The sequence below is a fragment of the Odocoileus virginianus genome, chromosome 12 (genome assembly GCF_023699985.2).
Source record: "Odocoileus virginianus isolate 20LAN1187 ecotype Illinois chromosome 12, Ovbor_1.2, whole genome shotgun sequence".
Lineage (NCBI taxonomy): Eukaryota > Metazoa > Chordata > Mammalia > Artiodactyla > Cervidae > Odocoileus > Odocoileus virginianus.
In genome coordinates, this window is record NC_069685.1 from 7,967,490 (window position 1) to 7,987,937 (window position 20,448).

At 37.1% G+C, this 20,448-nt stretch overlaps 1 protein-coding gene across 2 annotated transcripts in view; it reads left to right on the forward strand.

The window, feature by feature from the left end:
* The window catches only part of IQCM (IQ motif containing M), a 486,330-nt gene that overhangs the window by 256,659 nt on the left and 209,223 nt on the right, over positions 1-20,448 (forward strand). For both annotated transcript variants that reach the window (XM_070474777.1, XM_070474778.1), the window contains 2 exons: positions 2,501-2,645; positions 13,970-14,104. In XM_070474777.1, coding sequence (XP_070330878.1) covers positions 2,501-2,645; positions 13,970-14,104 — 280 coding nt within the window. The remainder of the gene's footprint in view (positions 1-2,500; positions 2,646-13,969; positions 14,105-20,448) is intronic.

Below are 20,448 nucleotides of genomic sequence, written 5' to 3' on the forward strand. Positions count from 1 at the left end.
AAACAAAAGACATGATCGTATCAAATACAAAGCAGACTTTTATTTGTAAAAAAATGTTAATCCTGATGTATGATAAGCATGATATATTTACAGTTTAAGTCAACATGGATTGGAAAATTATAATCAGTAATTTGCATTGTCTTTTATTTAAATATTGCTGTTGTATCAATTTGTACATTTTTCTGGTTAATTCTATCTTCAGAAAAATTTAGAAATATAGTGGAAGATTTGCATACTGAGATGACATGGCATCATAACTAAGGCATATTTCTGTACAGAAGGCTGGCAGAGAGGCATGCTATAATAAGAAGCACACAGATGGCTGACTGCCATTTTCTCTGACCCAACTTCTTAACCATGAAAACCTCCTAGGTAGCCTTCTGAATGCCTCAGATCTGAGAAGGGTTTCTTCATGAGATGGGTTGTGTCCACAAAAGAGTATTTATTAAATTTGGAGGAAAAAACACTCAGCTTGGGTTTGGTGACTGCCCAAACGTTCCTTCTCCCTTAGCAAATGTCACCATTCAACTAAGCAGCACTCTAAGCAAGGACCTTTTGGTTTATATTCTAAGAATACAATTAAAACAGTGCTTGATTTTTAATTATAAGCAAGAGGAACCTACTGACAGATTTAAGCAGGAAGGTATTGAGTAAAATTTTGGGCAGAGGTCTGAAGAAGTAAGCTCAGAAACATAGGGGAATGATGAAGGCTAGCTTAGATAGCTCCCTGGACTGCAGTCAAATCCTGCACAAATTCTGATGCAACCGCTGAATCCTGTACTCCCTCCACAAATGCCACCCTTGGAAAATGGATATTGTGCCAAGATTACTCTTCCACAGAAATAGATTTCCCACTGTTTCCCTTTTAAAAGCATTATTAGTTTCTAGTCAAAACCTGAGGCGTGTGTAGATAATGGATGAGGCTTTGTCACATGTCTGCATCCTAGCAACAGAGGAGGCTTAGGTTGTGAGCATCTGATTTGTGGCTTCAAATAAAGGACATGAGCTCTGCCTTCTACTAAGATTCACATGGTGGGAAGTGCTCCTAAAGTGTGACCCATTTGTTATTTAAAACAAAACAAAGCAACAACAACAAAGTGACAAAGCTCTATTGAAGAAAAGGGAGATTAAAATTACACATTGGAAAACGTAATTAAATGTTGAAAGACATTAGCAAACATTTAGAATCTGCCCGATTCTGATGGAATTCAGGTGGAAGGAGAAAAGGAAAGTGGTGAAATGATGCTAACTTATTTTTTGTTCAGGTAAATCAAGAAATATTATTTCATTGACAGTTTTGACAAATTAAGAAATATAGGCTTAAACATAGTATCTAAAAATGTCAGAGAAGAACCAGAAAGCTAAACAAAGGTGAACAAAAATAAAATAATAAAACAACCTTTAAAGAATCACGCAAAACAGAAAATAAATGACAAGAGCAAGAACAATAGATCATAAGTGTAATAATAAATAAACTAGGAAAGAACTAGAATAAGAATTTCCAGAATGGGTGAAAAATATGAAATTCAAGTAAATTAAGAGGAATATAGCATATGATTAAAAGTGTGGACTGTGAAGTATCCTTGTTTTGAATTTAGAACCAGTTCTGTAATTTACTAACTATAGGACATTGGGAAAGCTAAAGATTTTATGCTTTAGGGTTTTTACTTGTGTAATAGTATGCAAAGCATGTCAAAGGAAAGCAGACTCAGAAGAAATTTCATGAACTTAAGTAGATTCCTAAAAATATAATGAAAATTGGTGAATGAAGTTTTTAATTCAAGAAGTCAAGAAGGAGAAAAGAAACCTTAAAAAAGGAATTAATAAAGATAAGTAGAGAAAGTAATGAGCTAGAAAATAGAAAATGTAAAAATAATTGAATGGATAAAGAAGATGGAACTGGTTATTTAAAAAAATGAAATAGATGAATTTTTATACTTTTTAAAAAGTTTATGTGAGTAGAATGTATAAAATGTGCATACAGAGAAATATAGTCACAAATAAAATACAAGCTGATAGAACAGGTATGTACCTATGATAAAACCTGAAAAAAATCCAGTGAAAAATAGGTACAACACATAAATATACAGTTTCTGAAAGAAAGAAAATACAAGGATTTGAGCACCCAGAGTGGATAGAACATTACAGAGTAATGCCTTAATAAAACTTTTATATATTTTTTTTCTGGCTAAGTAGGCTACATAGTATAGAAATCTCTGCACCAACCTAGGAAGCTTCTATGCAATTATTCATTACTAAAACTTCTATGTTATGGCAAGCATAAGTATGTGATGCCAAAGCAACTCAAAATGATGTTCTCTGAACTTTAGGGAGATTATACCATTCTATGATGCACGTACTTTGCTAACCTTATTTAGAAATATAAATAAATGCTCTAAGAAACTGGGTGAGATAGATGAAATGAATAGGACATAATCAGATTCAGTATAAATAGCAGAAATATATAAGGAGTTCAACTGTTTATATTGCTATTTTATAGGCTTTGTATCATGGACCAGACTTGAGGACAGTTATAAATATGTACTGCAGACAAATCCATCGTGTTAAATATCGACTTGGTCTTTGGAGGACAAGACAAATCATAAACCTTACAGAGTTGGAGGAATGGATGGACAGAAAAAAATGTGAGTGATGCTGTCCTTTCTGATTTGATTTTAGGTTTGGAATTAATTTAACCATTAAAAACTTACATATAATTTACATATAATTACCCATAGAACACACAAGTAGACAGTATTTTTATTGTTGCAAGCTATTTGCATTTTAAGGTGACATATGACGATTAATTTATTAGGCTTAAAAAAATAGGAAATTTAATAGAAAGATAGTTAAAGAATCAGATTTCAGATGGAGCATGAACCAGAGTAGCTCCAGAGATCTAGGGAGCAAAAAATAAGGCAAAATCTCTTATTTGCCTCTAGGGGGGATACAAAAGATGCTATCACTTTATGACTTTTTATTCTTGAGCTTTAAATTTTAATTCTAGGGAGAGAACTCCTGGTTGGTTTAGCTTGAGTTATATCTTCAACACTTGCCTTGGTGTAGGACGAGGAAATTTGATTGGGAGTTGCATAGGGGCTATATTCATTGGAGGGAGGGAGGAGTTCCCCAAAGGAAAACTATGTATTTATAACAGAATAGCCATGGGCACTGAGGAGATGAAACAACAGATATCCATTATATGTTGCTTTTTAGTGTTGAAATTCCATGCAACAGACAAGTTTTCCAATTTCTATTTTAATTTTCAGAGATCCTGATTTTTATTATATTTAGTACTGCTTAGGATTAGGATGAATATTACAGTTTGTTTCTTGACTTAAAATAAATGAAGACTTCTGGTTTTTGCTTTTGCATGTAAGGGGCTTGGAGGTCATCACTCCATCTTAACAAGAAATAAAAAATCTGAACAGATTAAAACATCCGCAACTCAGCTGAGCCCTGTAAGAGAGGGGAGGAGGATACGGGCAAACTGGAGAGACAGGCTTGCAAATACAGGCAGCCCCAGGTTACTCGAGCAGAGACTCACGAGCAGAATCTGATGTGGGAACTGGCAGTTGGGTAAAAAAAATGAACTGTAATTGACAAATGGCTGCAGGCTCAATGTGGACCACACTGAGTTAAAAGTTCCAGGAGGATCCAGTCATAAAGGGACCTCCACAGTACTGTGATATTTACCTACAGAAGCTCAATCAGATTCCCAGAATAATTATGAGAAAATGAACCATTTTGAAATATGCCAGAGCCCTCCATTCTTCTTAATAAGGCCTGCCTTCAGGGGAAACTAATTAACCAGAACCTAACCTGTTGGGTATTATCAGAGCCTAATTAAGCTGTGGAAGGGAAATACCCAATTCTCATCCACTCTGACTATCCTGTCCGCCCTAAGGGGGAAGAAAAAGACAGGGAAACATTCATGAAATTCATAGTCCAGAGACATAGGCTCAATCAGAGACTGAGACCTAATTGTTTGAACAGTTCCCCTCCCCCAATACCTTATCACCACATTACCAATGGCCTTTTTATAGCAATTCCTTTTACCAAATACCCTAGTTATGTCTAGCTATCTAGAAAAAGTTACAAGCTATACAAAAATGCAAAAACACAATTTGTAAAGATAAAGCAAACATCAGAACCAGACATGGCAGGGATGTTGGAATTATTAGACTGAGGATTTAAAACAAGTACAGTGAATATGTTAATTATGGATAAAATAAATAGCATGCAAGATGGGCAATGTAGGCAGAGAGATGGAAATCCCAGGAAAGAAATGATGACAATTAAAAAAAAATACTGTAACAGAAATGAAAAACACTTTTGATAGGCTTCTTGGAAAGATGGCTGAGGAGAGCTTCCCTGTGCTAGAAATTATATCACTAGAACCCTTGAAAACTGAAAAGCAAAGAGAAAAAATGCTTAAATAAAAAACAGAATAAAGTAGGGATTCTGGGGAAACTAGGGAAGGAGTTACATGTGGAGATACCAAAGGGAGAAGAAAGAGAAACTGAAGAAATATTTATAACAATAATGGCTGAAAATTTCCCTAAATTAATGTTAGAAACCAAACCACAGTAGCCCAGAGAATACCAAGAAGAATAAGTTCCAAAAAACTATATTGAGGTATGTTATCTCCAAACTACAAAGTTAAAGATAAAGAAAAAATTCTGAAGGAAGTTAGATAGAGAAAATATCTTGCCTCTGAAGAAAAAAAAAAAAAAGACTACATTGACTTATCCAAAACCATTCATGCAAGAAGAATGGCATGAAATAGTTGAGAGAAAGAAAGCACCAACCTAGAATTTTATGCCCTGCAAAATTATCCTTAAAAAAATATGAAGAACTTTCTTAGAAAAGCAAAACTTGATGGAATTTGTTGCTGGCATATGTATATGCCTTGCACAAAGCATTTAAAATTTTTTTTTAGAGAGAAGGAAAATAATATAGGTAAGAAACTCAGACTACAAAAACAAGAGCACTGCATAAGAAATAAGAAGGTAAAATTTAACATTTATTTTTCTTATTCCAAAGTGTTTTAACAGATGACAGTTATTTAAAAAAATGCTAACAATATAATATTCATGTACAGCTTCAGTATAATTTTATATGCTAATATATGTACACATATATATAAGTGAAGTGAACAATGGCAATTATACAAAGGATGGGAGGAAGGAATTAGGGTTATTTTGTTATTGTAAGATGTTTGTGATATCCATGTAGTAGGATAGTGTTGTTTGAAAGTGGACTTGGATTAACTGTTTATATGTTTAATGAATATTGTGGATGAGGGCAACCCTTTAAAAAAGTGAAAAAAAAGAAGTAAAATCAATATTCTGTGAAATGAGATAAAGAGAAATCTTATAAAATCCTCAACACTACAAAATGCAGAGAAAGACAGAAAATAAAAATAAGAACAAAGAAGAACAAGGCAATAAATAGAAAACCTATTGGATATAGCTATGAATTCAACTATATCAATTGTGACTTTGAAAGTTAAATTATCTAAATCCACTAATTAAAGACAGACATTGTCAGTGTGGATCAAAAATACAACTTATCTGTTATGCTATCTACAAGAAACCCACTTTAAATATAAATATATATGTAGATTAAAAGTAAATGGATGGAGAAAAATACACCATGGTAACAATCAAAAGAAAGCCGGGGTAGCCGTATTAATTTTAGATAGAGCAGACTGCGAATTAAGGAAAGTTATCAAAGATGAAGAAAGGCATTACATAATAATAGAAAGGTCAAGTCTTTAGGGTTTTCTATGTAGAGGATCATGTCATCTGCAAACAGAGAGAGTTTCACTTCTTCTTTTCCTATCTGGATTCCTTTTACTTCTTTTTCTGCCCTGATTGCTGTGGCCAAAACTTCCAAAACTATGTTGAATAGTAGTGGTGAGAGTGGGCACCCTTGTCTTGTTCCTGATTTCAGGGGAAATGCTTTCAATTTTTCACCATTGAGGGTGATGCTTGCTGTGGGTTTGTCATATATAGCTTTTATTATGTTGAGGTATGTTCTTTCTATTCCTGCTTTCTGGAGAGCTTTAATCATAAATGGATGTTGAATTTTGTCAAAGGCTTTTTCTGCATCTATTGAGATAATCATATGGTTTTTATCTTTCAATTTCTTAATGTGGTGTATTACATTGATTGACTTGCAGATATTAAAGAATCCTTGCATTCCTGGGATAAAGCCCACTTGGTCATGATGAATGATTTTTTTAGTATGTTGTTGGATTCTGTTTGCTAGAATTTTGTTAAGGATTTTTGCATCTATGTTCATCAGTGATATTGGCCTGTAGTTTTCTTTTTTTGTGGCATCTTTGTCTGGTTTTGGAATTAGGGTGATGGTGGCCTCATAAAATGAGTTTGGAAGTTTACCTTCTTCTGCAATTTTCTGGAAGAGTTTGAGTAAGATAGGTGTTAGCTCTTCTCTAAATTTTTGGTAGAATTCAGCTGTGAAGCCATCTGGTCCTGGGCTTTTGTTTGCTGGAAGATTTCTGATTACAGTTTCGATTTCCTTGCTTGTGATCATTTTGTTAAGATCTTCTATTTCTTCCTGGTTCAGTTTTGGAAAGTTATAGTTCTGTAAGAACTTGTCCATTTCTTCCAAGTTGTCCATTTTATTGACATAGAAAATTACTAGAGCTAATCAATGAATACAGTAAAGTTGCAGGATATAAAATTAACACACAGAAATCTCTTGCATTCCTATACACTAACAATGAGAAAACAGAAAGAGAAATTAAGGAAACAATACCATTCACCATTGCAACAAAAAGAATAAAATACTTAGGAGTATATCTACCTAAAGAAACAAAAGACCTATACATCGAAAACTATAAAACACTGATGAAAGAAATCAAAGAGGACACAAACAGATGGAGAAATATACCGTGTTCATGGATTGGAAGAATCAATATTGTCAAAATGGCTATACTACCCAAAGCAATCTATAGATTCAATGCAATCCCTATCAAACTACCAACGGTATTTTTCACAGAACTAGAACAAATAATTTCACAATTTGTATGGAAATACAAAAAACCTCGAATAGCCAAAGTAATCCTGAGAAAGAAGAATGGAACTGGAGGAATCAATCTGCCTGACTTCAGACTATACTACAAAGCCACAGTCATCAAGACAGTATGGTACTGGCACAAAGACAGAAATATAGATCAATGGAACAGAATAGAAAGCCCAGAGATAAATCCACGAACCTATGGTCACCTTATCTTCGACAAAGGAGGCAAGGATATACAATGGAAAAAAGATAACCTCTTTAACAAGTGGTGCTGGGAAAACTGGTCAACCACCTGTAAAAGAATGAAACTAGATCACTTTCTAACACCATACACAAAAATAAACTCAAAATGGATTAAAGATCTAAATGTAAGACCAGAAACTATCAAACTCCTAGAGGAGAACATAGGCAAAACACTCTCTGACATAAATCACAGCAGGATCCTCTATGACCCACATCCCAGAATTTTAGAAACAAAAGCAAAAATAAACAAATGGGACCTAATGAAACTTAAAAGCTTTTGCACAACAAAGGAAACTATAAGCAAGGTGAAAAGACAGCCCTCAGATTGGGAGAAAATAATAGCAAATGAAGGAACAGACAAAGGATTAATCTCAAAAATATACAAGCAACTCCTGAAGCTCAACTCCAGAAAAATAAATGACCCAATCAAAAAATGGGCCAAAGAACTCAACAGACATTTCTCCAAGGAAGACATACAGATGGCTAACAAACACATGAAAAGATGCTCAACATCACTCATTGTCAGAGAAATGCAAATCAAAACCACAATGAGGTACCATTACACGCCAGTCAGGATGGCTGCTATCCAAAAGTCTACAAGCAATAAATGCTGGAGAGGGTGTGGAGAAAAGGGAACCCTCTTACACTGTTGGTGGGAATGCAAATTAGTACAGCCACTATGGAAAACAGTGTGGAGATTTCTTAAAAAGCTGGAAATAGAACTGCCATATGACCCAGCAATCCCACTTCTGGGCATACACACCAAGGAAACCAGATCTGAAAGAGACACATGCACCTCAATGTTCATCGCAGCACTGTTTATAATAGCCAGGACATGGAAGCAACCCAGATGCCCATCAGCAGACGAATGGATGAGGAAGCTGTGGTACATATACACCATGGAATATTACTCAGCCATTAAAAAGAATTCATTTGAATCAGTTCTAATGAGATGGATGAAACTGGAGCCCATTATACAGAACAAAGTAAGCCAGAAAGATAAAGACCATTACAGTATACTAACACATATATATGGACTTTAGAAAGATGGTAACGATAACCCAGTATGCCAAACAGAAAAAGAGACTCAGATGTATAGAACAGACTTGTGGACTCTGGGAGAAGACGAGGGTGGGATGTTTCAAGAGAACAGCATTGAAACATGTATATTATCTAGGGTGAAACAGATCACCAGCCCAGGTTGGATACATGAGACAAGTGCTCGGGCCTGGTGCACTGGGAAGACCCAGAGGGATCGGGTGGAGAGGGAGGTGGGAGGGGGGACTGGGATGGGGAATACATGTAAATCCATGGCTAATTCATTTCAATGTATGACAAAAACTACTGTAATGATGTAAAGTAATTAGCCTCCAACTAATAAAAATAAATGGAAAAAACAAAAAAACAAAATAAAGGTTCTTAATAAAAAAAAAAAAATAATAGAAAGGTCAATTCTCCAAGAAGACATTAACAATTGTAATTGTGTATGTGCCTAACAGCATAGCATCAAACTATGTGAGGCAAAAACTGATATAATTACAAGAAAAAAATAGATGAATTCACTGTCACATTTGGACTCTTCAGTGCTCCACAATAAGAAACAGACATATCAAGCAAGCATAGTAATAAAGACATAGTTGACCTCAATAATGGCATCAGACAACAGGATATAATTAACATCTCTAAACTATTTCATTCAACAACATCAAAATAACTTTTTTTTTCAAGGTGCCAAATGGGACATTCACCAGTTCAGTTCAATCACTAGGTTGTGTCCAACTCTTTGCGACCCCATGGATTGCAGCATGCCAGGCTTCCCTATCTATCACCAACTCCCAGAGCTTGCTCAAACTCATGACCATTGAGTCAGTGTTGCCATCCCACCATCTCATCCTCTGTCATCCCCTTCTCCTCCTGCCTTCAATCTTTCCCAGCATCAGGGTCTTTTCCAATGATTCAGTTCTTCAAATTAGGTGGCCAAAGTATTGGAGCTTCAGCTTCAGCATCAATCCTTCCAATGAATATTCGGGACTGATTTCCTTTGCAATTGACTGGTTTGATCTCCTTGCAGCCCAAGGGACTCTCAAGAGTCTTCTCCAACACCACAGTTCAAAAGCATCAATTCTTTGGCGCTCAGCTTTCCTTATGGTCCAGCTCTCACATCCATACATGACTACTAGGAAAACCATAGCTTTGACTAGACAGACCTTTGTTGACAAAGTAATATCTCTGCTTTTTAATATGCTGTCTAGGTTGGTCAGGACTTCCCTGGTGGCTCAGATGGTAAAGCATCTGTCTACATTGCAGGAGACCTGGGTTCTATCCCTGGGTTGGGAATATTCCCTGGAGAAGGAAATGGCAACCCACTCCAGTACTCTTGCCTAGAAAATCCCATGGATGGAGGAGCCTGGTGTCCATGGGGTCACAAAGAGTCAGACACGACTGAGCGACTTCACTTTCACTTTCACTTAGGTTGGTCATAACTTTTCTTCCAAGAGTAAGCATCTTTTAATTTCATGGCTGCAGTCACTATCTGCAGTGATTTTGGAGCCCAGAGAAATAAAGTCAGCCACTGTTTCTACTATTTCCTCATCTATTTGCCGTGAAGTGATGGGACCAGATGCCATGATCTTAGTTTTCTGAATGTTGCCCAAGGGACTCTCAAGAGTCTTCTCCAGCACCACAGTTCAAAAGCATCAATTCTTTGAGCTCAACCTTCTTTATGGTCTGACTCTCACATCTATACATGACTCCTGGAATAGGAGAAAACATAGTTGATCTTGGATATTGTGCCTTTTTAGATATAACGCTAAATACTTGATTCATTAAAGAAATAATTGATACCCTGGACTACATTAAAATAAACTTTTGTCTGTGAAAAACAATATCAAGAGAGTGGGAAGGCAAGCCACTTAATTAAAGAAAATATCTGAAAGAGAAATGTCTAACCAAGGACTGTTTAAAATATGGGCCAAAGGTATCAACAGAGAGCTAAGTAAAGAAGATATACAGATAACAATTAAATGCGTGAAATGATTCTCCACATCATTTGTCTTCAGGGAAATGAAAATTAAAACAACAAAGAGATACCACTACACATCTTTTAGAATGGCCAAAATCCAGAACACTGACAACACCAAAATGCTGATAAGAATGTGGAGTGTCCTTTCACATTGTTGGTGTAAAATCAAAACAATACAGCCATATGAAAGACAGTTTGGTGCATGCGTGCTAAATTGCTTGTCATGTCCAACTCTTTGTGAGTGAACTATAGCCCGCCAGGCTCCTCTGTCCATGGGATTCTCCAGGCAAGAATACTGCAGTGGGTTGCCATGCCCTCCTCCAGGGGCCTTCCTGATCCAGGGGTCAAACTCACATCTCTTATGCCTCCTGCATTGGCAGGCAGGTTCTTTATCATTGTGCCACCTGGGAAGCCCTAAACTTGCTTTTACCATGCAATCCAGCAATCATTCTCCTTGGTATTTAGCCACTGGAGGTTTATATCCACACCAAACCTGCACATGGATATCTATGGAAGCTTTGTTGTAATTGCCAAAGCTTGGAAGCAGCCTTACCTACAGTAGTAGGTAAATGTGTAAATAAACTGGTGCATCCAGAAAATGAAATATCATTTCGTTTTAAGGAGAAATGAAGCAGTCATGAAAAGATACGGAGTAAACCTGACTGCATATTATTAAGTGTAAGAGGCCAATTTGAAAAGGCTACATACTCTATGATTCCAACTATCAGATCCTTTGGAAAAGGCAAAGGTGTGGAGAAAATGAAAAGGTCGATGGTTGCTGGGGTAGGTTGGGGTGGGAAGAAGGATGGATTGGCAAGCACAGAGTTTTAGGACCATGGAACTCTTTTGTACATTATTGCAGTGATGGATACACAAACCCAAAGAATGCAGACAACACCAAGAGTGAGCCGTAAGGTGAACTATCGACCTTAGTGATTAGGATGTGTCAGGTCAGTGTAGGTTCATCCTTGGTAACAGAGGCATCCCTTGGTGCATTCATTGATAATTGATACTAGGGGCGGGCAAATTATGCTTCAGTGGAGATAAAGGACTTCAGAGAAATTTCTGTACCTCCGTCTCAATTTTGTTTTCAATTTAAAACTGCTTTTGTAACTCTTCTTTAAAAAATTTGAAACAGTAACAACAAAATGATGTGAGTAAATAATATTTAATCAGAATTAGCAACTTATTGCCTTATAATGTAAAGATGCTACATTTTTGGTAGTTTTAGCTAGCCATAAAATGTTTATTTTACAGTGGACTATAAGTTCCATGAAGACAAGGATTGTGATTGTTTTGTTCAATAGTACACACTCACTGTTAACAAATACCAGTTTATCAGAAGGGCCCAAAAATATTTTTGAAAGAATAGTTTTCATTAATTTTATTACTTATGCTAAAATTATGTATCAAGAATATTTACCAATAACCAGAATTCTTTGAGCTAGAATGCCACATTTTCTGTGGCTGGAGGTTAAGGAAGAAAGAGATCAGAGAGAGAAAAGGAGAGAGACTCTAGGTAAGCCATGAGACTCTGATCAGTTTCCGCCATCCATGCAGCTTGGTTTTCAGGGGAAAAAGCATGAAGGAGCAAAGTGTTTGAGAGATAAAAAGGCAGGAAGAAGAAGGAAGAAGGAGAAAACTCTGCTCACTGAGGCGCTACAGAGGGACTTCCCTGGTGGTCCAGGGCTAAGACCCCGTTCCCCCAATGCAGGGGAGGTGGGTTCCGTCCTGACCAGGGAACTGCATCCCACATGCTGCAACTGAGAGCTCACCTGCCTCAGCTGAAGATCTGCATGCCACAACATAGACCAACGGTGCCTCGTGCTGCAGCTAGGTGTGGGTGCAGGCAAACTAATTAATGAAATGAAAAGAAACTACTGGGACTCCTTTCACTTAAACGTCCTTCAAAAAGTGAGAGGGAGTACTGCTATCTTATTTGCGAGTTGACCCCAGGAAATACTGTTAGGAGAATGGAGAAATGAGAAGACAGAGAAGAGAATGAAGGAAGAACATAAATGCATTCTCCACCAGATGACCATGTGGGCAACCAGAGCTTAATCCCTCTAGGGAACAACGGAGCCATCTTGCCATGAGGACTATGCTTATCCACCAGCTCCCCCAGTCAGAGATTAAGGGCCACTCCAAGAGGAGCCTTGATTCCCTGGCACTTCTGACTGCACAGGTGGGCAGAGTAGAATCCTGCAGCCAGAGGGAGCCCTTAGGCAATGAAATGTAGATGCTGGCAATTTAAAAAGTCAGGTTAGTTTGCGCAGATACATAAGGGACAAGGCAGTATAAATGGAGGAAACAATAGCAACTGCTCTAGTTTGCTTGTTTGAACATAGAGAGAAAGTCATGGAGATGCTTAATAGACATTTATGTTTATTTTCAGCTGTGTTTCAGAATCTGGAATAGCTACTTGTATTCAGGCAACTGGGCTTCCCAAGCAGTGCTGGTGGTAAAGAATCTGCCTGCTCCATGCAGGAACCTAAGCTAAATGCAGGTTCTGTCCCTGGGTGGGGAGAATCCCCAGGAGAAGGGAATGGCTATCCACTCCAGTATTCTTGCCTGGGAATCCCATGGACAGAGGAGCCTGGTGGGTTATGGTCCATAGGGCCGCAGAGATGGGCAGAACTGAAGAACTTAGCCTTTACAATCACTAAACATTTCTGGACCTTGTTGATATCTCATGATTGTCCACCTCAACTGAGTGGATATGTGAATGGATTGAAAATTGAAGTCCATACTGTTGATTGCCAGGATGATACATTCACTTAGAAACCACTCTGGTGCCCTTTGTCATTTGGAGCCCATATTTCAGAGCTAAACTTGTACTGAGCACAGACCTTCTCATCTTGTAAATGTTGATTAACAATCAGTTTCATGGGGTTAATCCATTTACTTCAGAATGGAGACTCAATTTCACCTTTTTGAAAAAAAATAAAATGGAGAACTACACTTAAAAATCACGTGTCAGTGCTCCTGGGTGTTACCTAAACCTTGTCTAACACCAAGTATGGGAAGTAGGTGAGGGATGGATCAACTGAATGGTCTTCTGGGGAAGTCTTGAGCCAGGAGTCACAAAAAACATTAAAATAGGAAGGAGAAGTGCACGAAGTCAGCAAAAAGTAGACACCGTAAGGGCAAAATCAGCCATAACATAAACAGTCCAAAGTATAATCATTAAGTAGTTAAAATGTAGGTAGAAGTCAAAAAGAGATGAAAAAATTAGGGAATCTAATCAAAAGCAATAATAACTAAAAAAAAATAAATGATGAAATATGTCAACAAAAGTCAGGTCCCCAGAAACCCTGAGCTATATGTCTTATGATGTGGTTTGAACAGTGATGTTTGCAGAGTCTGTGGACGACTGTCCTGTAAACCTGACCAGAGGATGCCTGTGTCCTCTGTGGGGAAGCAAGTCCAGATTCTCTCCTGTAGATCTGGGGAGGGGAAGCATGCCCACTTCCTCTCCCCACCCCCGCCAGGAGGCCGATCTGGTGCTGCTCTGATCCTGGAGGCTTCTCACCAGACATCAGAATAAAACTGGACTGAAAGTATTTTTAAATCCCAATGATACTTTCAGGTGGGGAATATACTTGATATGTTATTTACAAAGAAAATATTTTCTAGTATCTTTTTCCTTTGTAGTCTATGAAACAATGTTTGCTAAAAGAGAAGACTGGCAAGGGTTAGAAAGAAGTGAACTCCTGAAGTTCTTCAATGACTGTGGTCATTTCCCAACCCACCAGCAAACTGGTGAGGTTTGGGGTCTGGTCCATAGAGGTAAGTCGTTTTCATTTCTGTTTTTCTTTTGGTTTCTCCTTCCTTCTTTCTTTCTTCCCTATTTTCCTCCCTTGATCTTTCCTATATTCCTTCTCTTACTCTCTTTTAGCTCAGTTCAGTTCAGTTGCTCAGTCATGTCCGACTCTTTGCGACCCCATGAACCGCAGCACGCCAGACCGCCCTGTCCATCACCAACTCCCGGAGTCCACCCAAACCCATGTCCATGGAGTTGGTGATGCCATCCAACCATCTCATCCTCTGTCATCCCCTTCTCCTCCTGCCCTCAATCTTCCCACCATCAGGGTCTTTTCCAGTGAGTCAGCTCTTCACATCAGGTGCCCAAAGTATTGGAGTTTTAGCTTCAGCATTAGTCCTTCCAGTGAACACCCAGGACTGATCTCCTTTAGGATGGACTGGTTGGTTCTCCTTGCAGCCCAAGGGACTCTCAAGAATATCCTCCAACACCACAGCTCAAAAGCATCAATTCTTTGGCACTCATATTTCTTTATAGTCCAACTCTCACATCCATACATGACTACTCGGAAAACCATAGCCTTGACTAGACAGACCTTTGTTGGCAAAGTCATGTCTCTGCTTTTTTAGTATGCTGTCTAGGTTGGTCATAACTTTCCTTCCAAGGAATAAGTGTCTTTTAATTTCATGTCTGTAGTCACCATCTGCAGTGATTTTGGAGCCCAGAACAATAAAGTCAGCCACTGTTTCCACTGTTTCCCCATTTGCCATGAAGTGATGGGACCAGATTTGTCTTATAAATCCCTTTTTTCAAATTGTTAAAACCTAATGTTAATATACATATGAAAGAAAATTTAAATAACAGGTTAAGACTTAATACAGTATCAACCTAGATGGGTGGGATGGGGAGGGGGAGACGGGAGGGAGTTTCAAAAGGGAGGGGATGTATGTATACCTGGGCTTCCCTGGTGGCTCAGAGGTTAAAGCGTCTGCCTGCAATGCGGGAGACCCAGGTTCGATCCTTGGGTTGGGAAGATCCCCTGGAGAAGGAAATGACAACCCACTCCAGTATTCTTGCCTGGAGAATCTCATGGAGGGAGGAGCTTGGTAGGCTACAGTCTACGGGGTCGTAAAGAGTTGGACACGACTGAGCTACTTCACTTTCACTATAGCTGATTCATGTTGAGGTTTGACAGAAAACAGCAAAATTCTACAAAGCCATTATCCTTCAATAAAAAATAAGAAAAAAGTTACCTTTAAAGGAGTGGAGGAGATGATTTTAGCTTTTAGAAAGCTTCTAATATATTTTTGATACACTGTGTTGTATCTGAATACATTTAAAACCACCATATTTTAAATACTGATGCTACAATGATTTCTCCTGAATATATTTGGTACAAAAAATATAGTCAAGTTTGAATGTTTAAACATTATAAATTATTTCTAACACAATAAAATTGTTTCTTTTCTTAACAGTAAATAAGTGAAAGGATAGCGTGCATTATGTAGGAATATTTAATAAGTTAAATGGAGCAACATTTCTCCTTTCTCTATACTGGTAAGGGGGTGGAAATTGTCACCAAGGTGTGGGAAGTCTCAATGAATTTTTCTTAACTCCTTAAAATTCTTCTCAACATTTCTTTCTATGTCCACCCTAATGCTATGGCTTTCTACCATGTTTAGAGATGATGAATGAGGTACCCCAAATTTAACTGAGAGGAAAAGGTAAACAAACAAAACAAAATAACTCAAGATCTTTTTTTGTAATAGAGGAGAAGGGCCCACATGCCAGTAGAAATGTATGATTAATGTCGGAGTGACAAGGTTGAAGCTTCATATGGGTTGAAGTTCTCTTTGTTAGTTCTTAGTTTAAATTGACCTAATACTTTACCTATGCGTGGGCTTTGTTTTGCCACTGTTGCATTCTTAGTACCCAGGAAAACTTTCTAGGCTCTTGGTAAATTTGTTTCACAGACCCAAGGAGCATCCAGGTCACTTTGAATGTTTAAGCAACTTTTTCCCACTAACAAAAACATTGAGCATTTATTATAGAAAATTTGAGAATATAGAAATGTATAAAATTACTAACAAATAGCAATTAATATTTGATGTTTGTCATTTCCAGTTTTTTTCCTTCACATAGAACAATTTTATGAAAATTGGAATTTTCTACATGTTGGGCTCATTGGTAAAGAATCTGCCTGCCAATGCAGGAGACATGGGTTTGATCCCTGGGTCGGGAAGATCCCCTGGAAGAGGAAATGCAACCCAAGCCAGTATTTTTACCTAGAAAATCCCTTGGAGCCTGGTGGTCTACAGTCCATAGGGTCACAAGGAGTCTGACATGGCAGTACTGGGCACATACGTGATGCAAAATCTACATTTTTTGGTTAACAATACTCCTTAATTCCCAAGCCATAAATACCTTTTACAGCATTATTTATGACTGAGTAATAACTCAATCATAAAGGTATTCTGTAAAGCATTTACTATTGTACATTTAAATTCTTACCATTTTTCTTTATAATAATAAGATTCAAAAAGTTGAATGCAGCAAAGTAGAATCAATTAGAGATTTCGGAAACTTATTCTGATTAGTGTTAGTAATTTAAAATATGTTTTTCTTCAAATTATATTTCACAGTGGTATTTTCCTTCACTGATTATTTTAGAGTGTATCATAGAGGCTTGGGTTTAGAGCATGGCTCAATTTTAGATTGCCTGGATTTAATTCCTGACTTCATCACTTACTAGCTGTATGTCTTTGGACAAGTTATTTATCTCTGCTATGTTATTTTATTAATATATGTTTAAAGCAAGATAATACTATCAAAATAGTTGGACTGTTGTGACTTTTAAATGGAATAATTAATGTAAAACTTGTGGATCATTTAAAATGCCAATAAATGTCTGTCATTATTTTTCTTAAACAATCCTTTTGTATACTGAAATAGTTATAAAAATTAATTTTCATAATTTTTTAATTTTGAAGGTGTTAAAATATTGAACCTAATTGTTGAGTGACTTATTTCTATAGATATTTTTGTATTGAATGTAATCCACTGGTTTCTACCCATATCATCTCTCGATTATCATAATGACCTGTGTACTACAGGAGATATACTCATTTATGCTCATTTTACAGATGAGAGAACTGAGACTTAGAGTTTTTAAAGCTCATTAGGAGAGCTGAAACTTTAACCCTGGTCTCTTAAAATCAAGTTCAATACTCTTTACTATGTGGAGTAAAATTTAAAAGTTCAGTATTACAAAAACATAATTAGATGGATGATTAAAATATTCTTGACAGCAAGTCCTGCCTTTTATTGGTCTTTCACAGACTAGATAATGCCTTGTGATATAGTAGGTTTTCTGTAAATGTTTCACTCTATTAAATTTCTTATTAAAACTAGAATTTTCAAAAGAACATGTATATTATCAATTGTGAAACAGATCACCAGTCCAGGTTTGATACATGAGACAAGTGCTCAGGGCTGGTGCATTGGGAAGATCCAGAGGGATGGGATGGGGAGGGAGGCAGGAGTGGGGATCAGGATAGGGAACACATGTAAATCCATGGCTGACTCATGTCAATGTATGGCAAAAACCACTACAATATTGTAAAGGAATTAGCCTCCAACTAATATAAATAAATGAAAAAGAATTTTTTAAAAAGAACAGTTAGCTTAAAAACATACTGTTTTTATTATAATGCCTAAAATTGGGAAACTTTACTTTATAGAAGCCACTCTAACATAATTTAAAATATATGTCCACTTATGTTGCTACATCCAGTTAAACAATTCAGTTCATAAGAAGCATTAATTTAAAATAGAGCTATTCTAAAATAATGGAAAGAAAACCAAAAATTTGTGGGAAATGGAGCTAGTGTTTTCTGCTTGCTTCTGGTAAGGGAATCTGATTTTATGCATTTTGGATTGTCAATCATCTTCATTCATACTGAATTCTTTGATTGTGTGTAATAGCTCCAGATGTGCAACCTACACATTTTTTCATCCAGTAGCATATTTCACCTAACTCATGTATACTTAATTCAATTGATTAACTTCTTCAGTGTATGACACCAACTAGGTCAAAGTTTCAAAACTGTCTTTGTGTTCAGGTATTTTTAGCTCCCCCTCCCCCCTTTTTTTCTTCTTATCACTATGGTAACTAAAATTGTAACTGAGGATATGATTTTTGTCTGAAAATCTTTCTTTGGGAGAATGAAGCAACTTCAGACTAAATGTAGAGGCCAATCTTGAAAGCTGATAACTATGCAGACATGAGAACCTTTACTTGATGTTCGTTCACATCTCAACAAGTGAAACTAATAACAGTAGAATGACATATATTAAAAAAAATAATACATTTCGTTCTATATTATATTCTCACATCTGCCTAACTTTTAGAAGTTTGAACTTGGAAAATTTTCCAGCGTTTTCTCAACATGAGAATAGAAACCTTAGTTTGTTTTCAGCAACTAAAATTACCTCAATAATGAAGACAAGTCCACTTTCACTGTGGAGCCCTAGATGAAAAGTCTTAAACCCTAAGACATTCTCTGCATCTGAAGAAACAATGGTCTGAGGTAGGATATGAATTACTCTGGGCTCCCAAGTTGGTGGCAAATTGCAGCTGTGTCCTGGCCCTCCTGCCCGTTAGGGTACGGTTTGGTTCACTAAAAGCAAACAACACTGGATTTCCTGTTATATTTTCAAGATACGACTTTATTTATAAACTGAATATAATGATTTTCCCCTATTTTTTTTTCATATGAGCAAGCTCTTTAACAACAAGATTTTGATTACACAAGAAAGGAATTAAAGAGGATTTTAAAAAGATAGTAAGAATATTCTAGGGCCAAAGAAATTCTAATGACAAAAGAATGCAGAAGTATCAGAGGTAACATGTTACAAAACCTTATTTTAAATAACTTCTAAAAAAGAAATTTAACACATTCTTAGCATAAAGCATTTTGAAAATACATACTAAAAACAAAAGACGAAATGAAATATACTAGCAGTTTTATGTTTCAGAATGACATGTGGCTACTGACTAGAGGGTCGCCAGGTCTTACAGAGATCTCTTAGTGCACTGTAAAGGTCGGGGAAAGTGTCTGGCAATCTGTCTTCTTCTTTTTATATAATAAAAACAATCCTTTTAAATGTAATTTTATATAATAAATACACTATATATTTGTGTTGCTAGAACGAATTTCAGGCCATGAGCTCACTGCTTCTCACAAGGAGTTAAGATTTCTAATCTCCATCCATCGAACTTCAATTTCAATCTATTTGGCTTTTGAATTTCTTCTTATGAGATTGTGACCACATAACAATTGAGGGCTATGTAGCAACGTAGCATGTGGGGTGTCCTGACCAACTGATCTGCAGTATCTTCACATTTATTTCTTACATTTCTTATGAAGTGTGTTATGTATGCTGTTAATGCCCATGGGTGTTGATTTTTTTCTTACCTCTTCAAATCAATTGAACTTCCTTTGGTGGCTTGTTATGTGGAGAAAATAATTCTCATTTTGAGCATATTGATATTGGCCAGGTCTTTAGATCCTTGTCATCATCTAGTTGGTCAGAGCCTATGACCTATATAGGTCTACATTTGTTCACTAGAGGAGGAAAAAACGCTCAAAAAAATGCAGAGGCAGGTTCAGTTCAGTGGCTCAGTCATGTCTGACTCTTTGCGACCCCATGGACTGCAGCACGCCAGGCCTCCCTGTCCATCACCAACTCCTGGAGCTCACCCAAACTCATGTCCATTGAGTCGGTGATGCCATCCAACCATCTCATCCTCTGTCGTCTCATTCTCCTGCCCTCAATGTTTCCCAGCATCAGGGTCTTTTCAAATGAGTCAGCTCTTTGCATCAGGTGGCCAAAGTATTGGCGTTTCAGCTTCAACATCAGACCTTCCAATGAACACTCAGGACTGATCTCCTTTAGGACGGACTGGTTGGATCTCCTTGCAGTCCAAGGCAGGTAAATAAATATAATTCCAAGCACAAAATCACATTATCAGAAATGAAGCAATAAAGATGATTTAGGCATGTGGTCACTATTAGGAAAGCCTGGCAGCTATGCTGATGACTGAACAATAGGAAGAGACCTTCTAATATCACCTCCCCTTCACCAACGAGTTCCCTGAATTGTACTGCCATGATGTTTTTTTTAGCAGGATTAAGTATTTTGTTATGCAACACTGGATAACTTGAGAAGTGTTTGATGTTTATCCCACCTGCTCTAATGGGTTTACTGCTGAAGTCTCATGAACCTACAGACTCTTTCTGTGCACTACAGAGATATAAAGGTTTTTCTAGTGGTGTCTATAACCCTTGTATAGCAGGATGCCATTTTT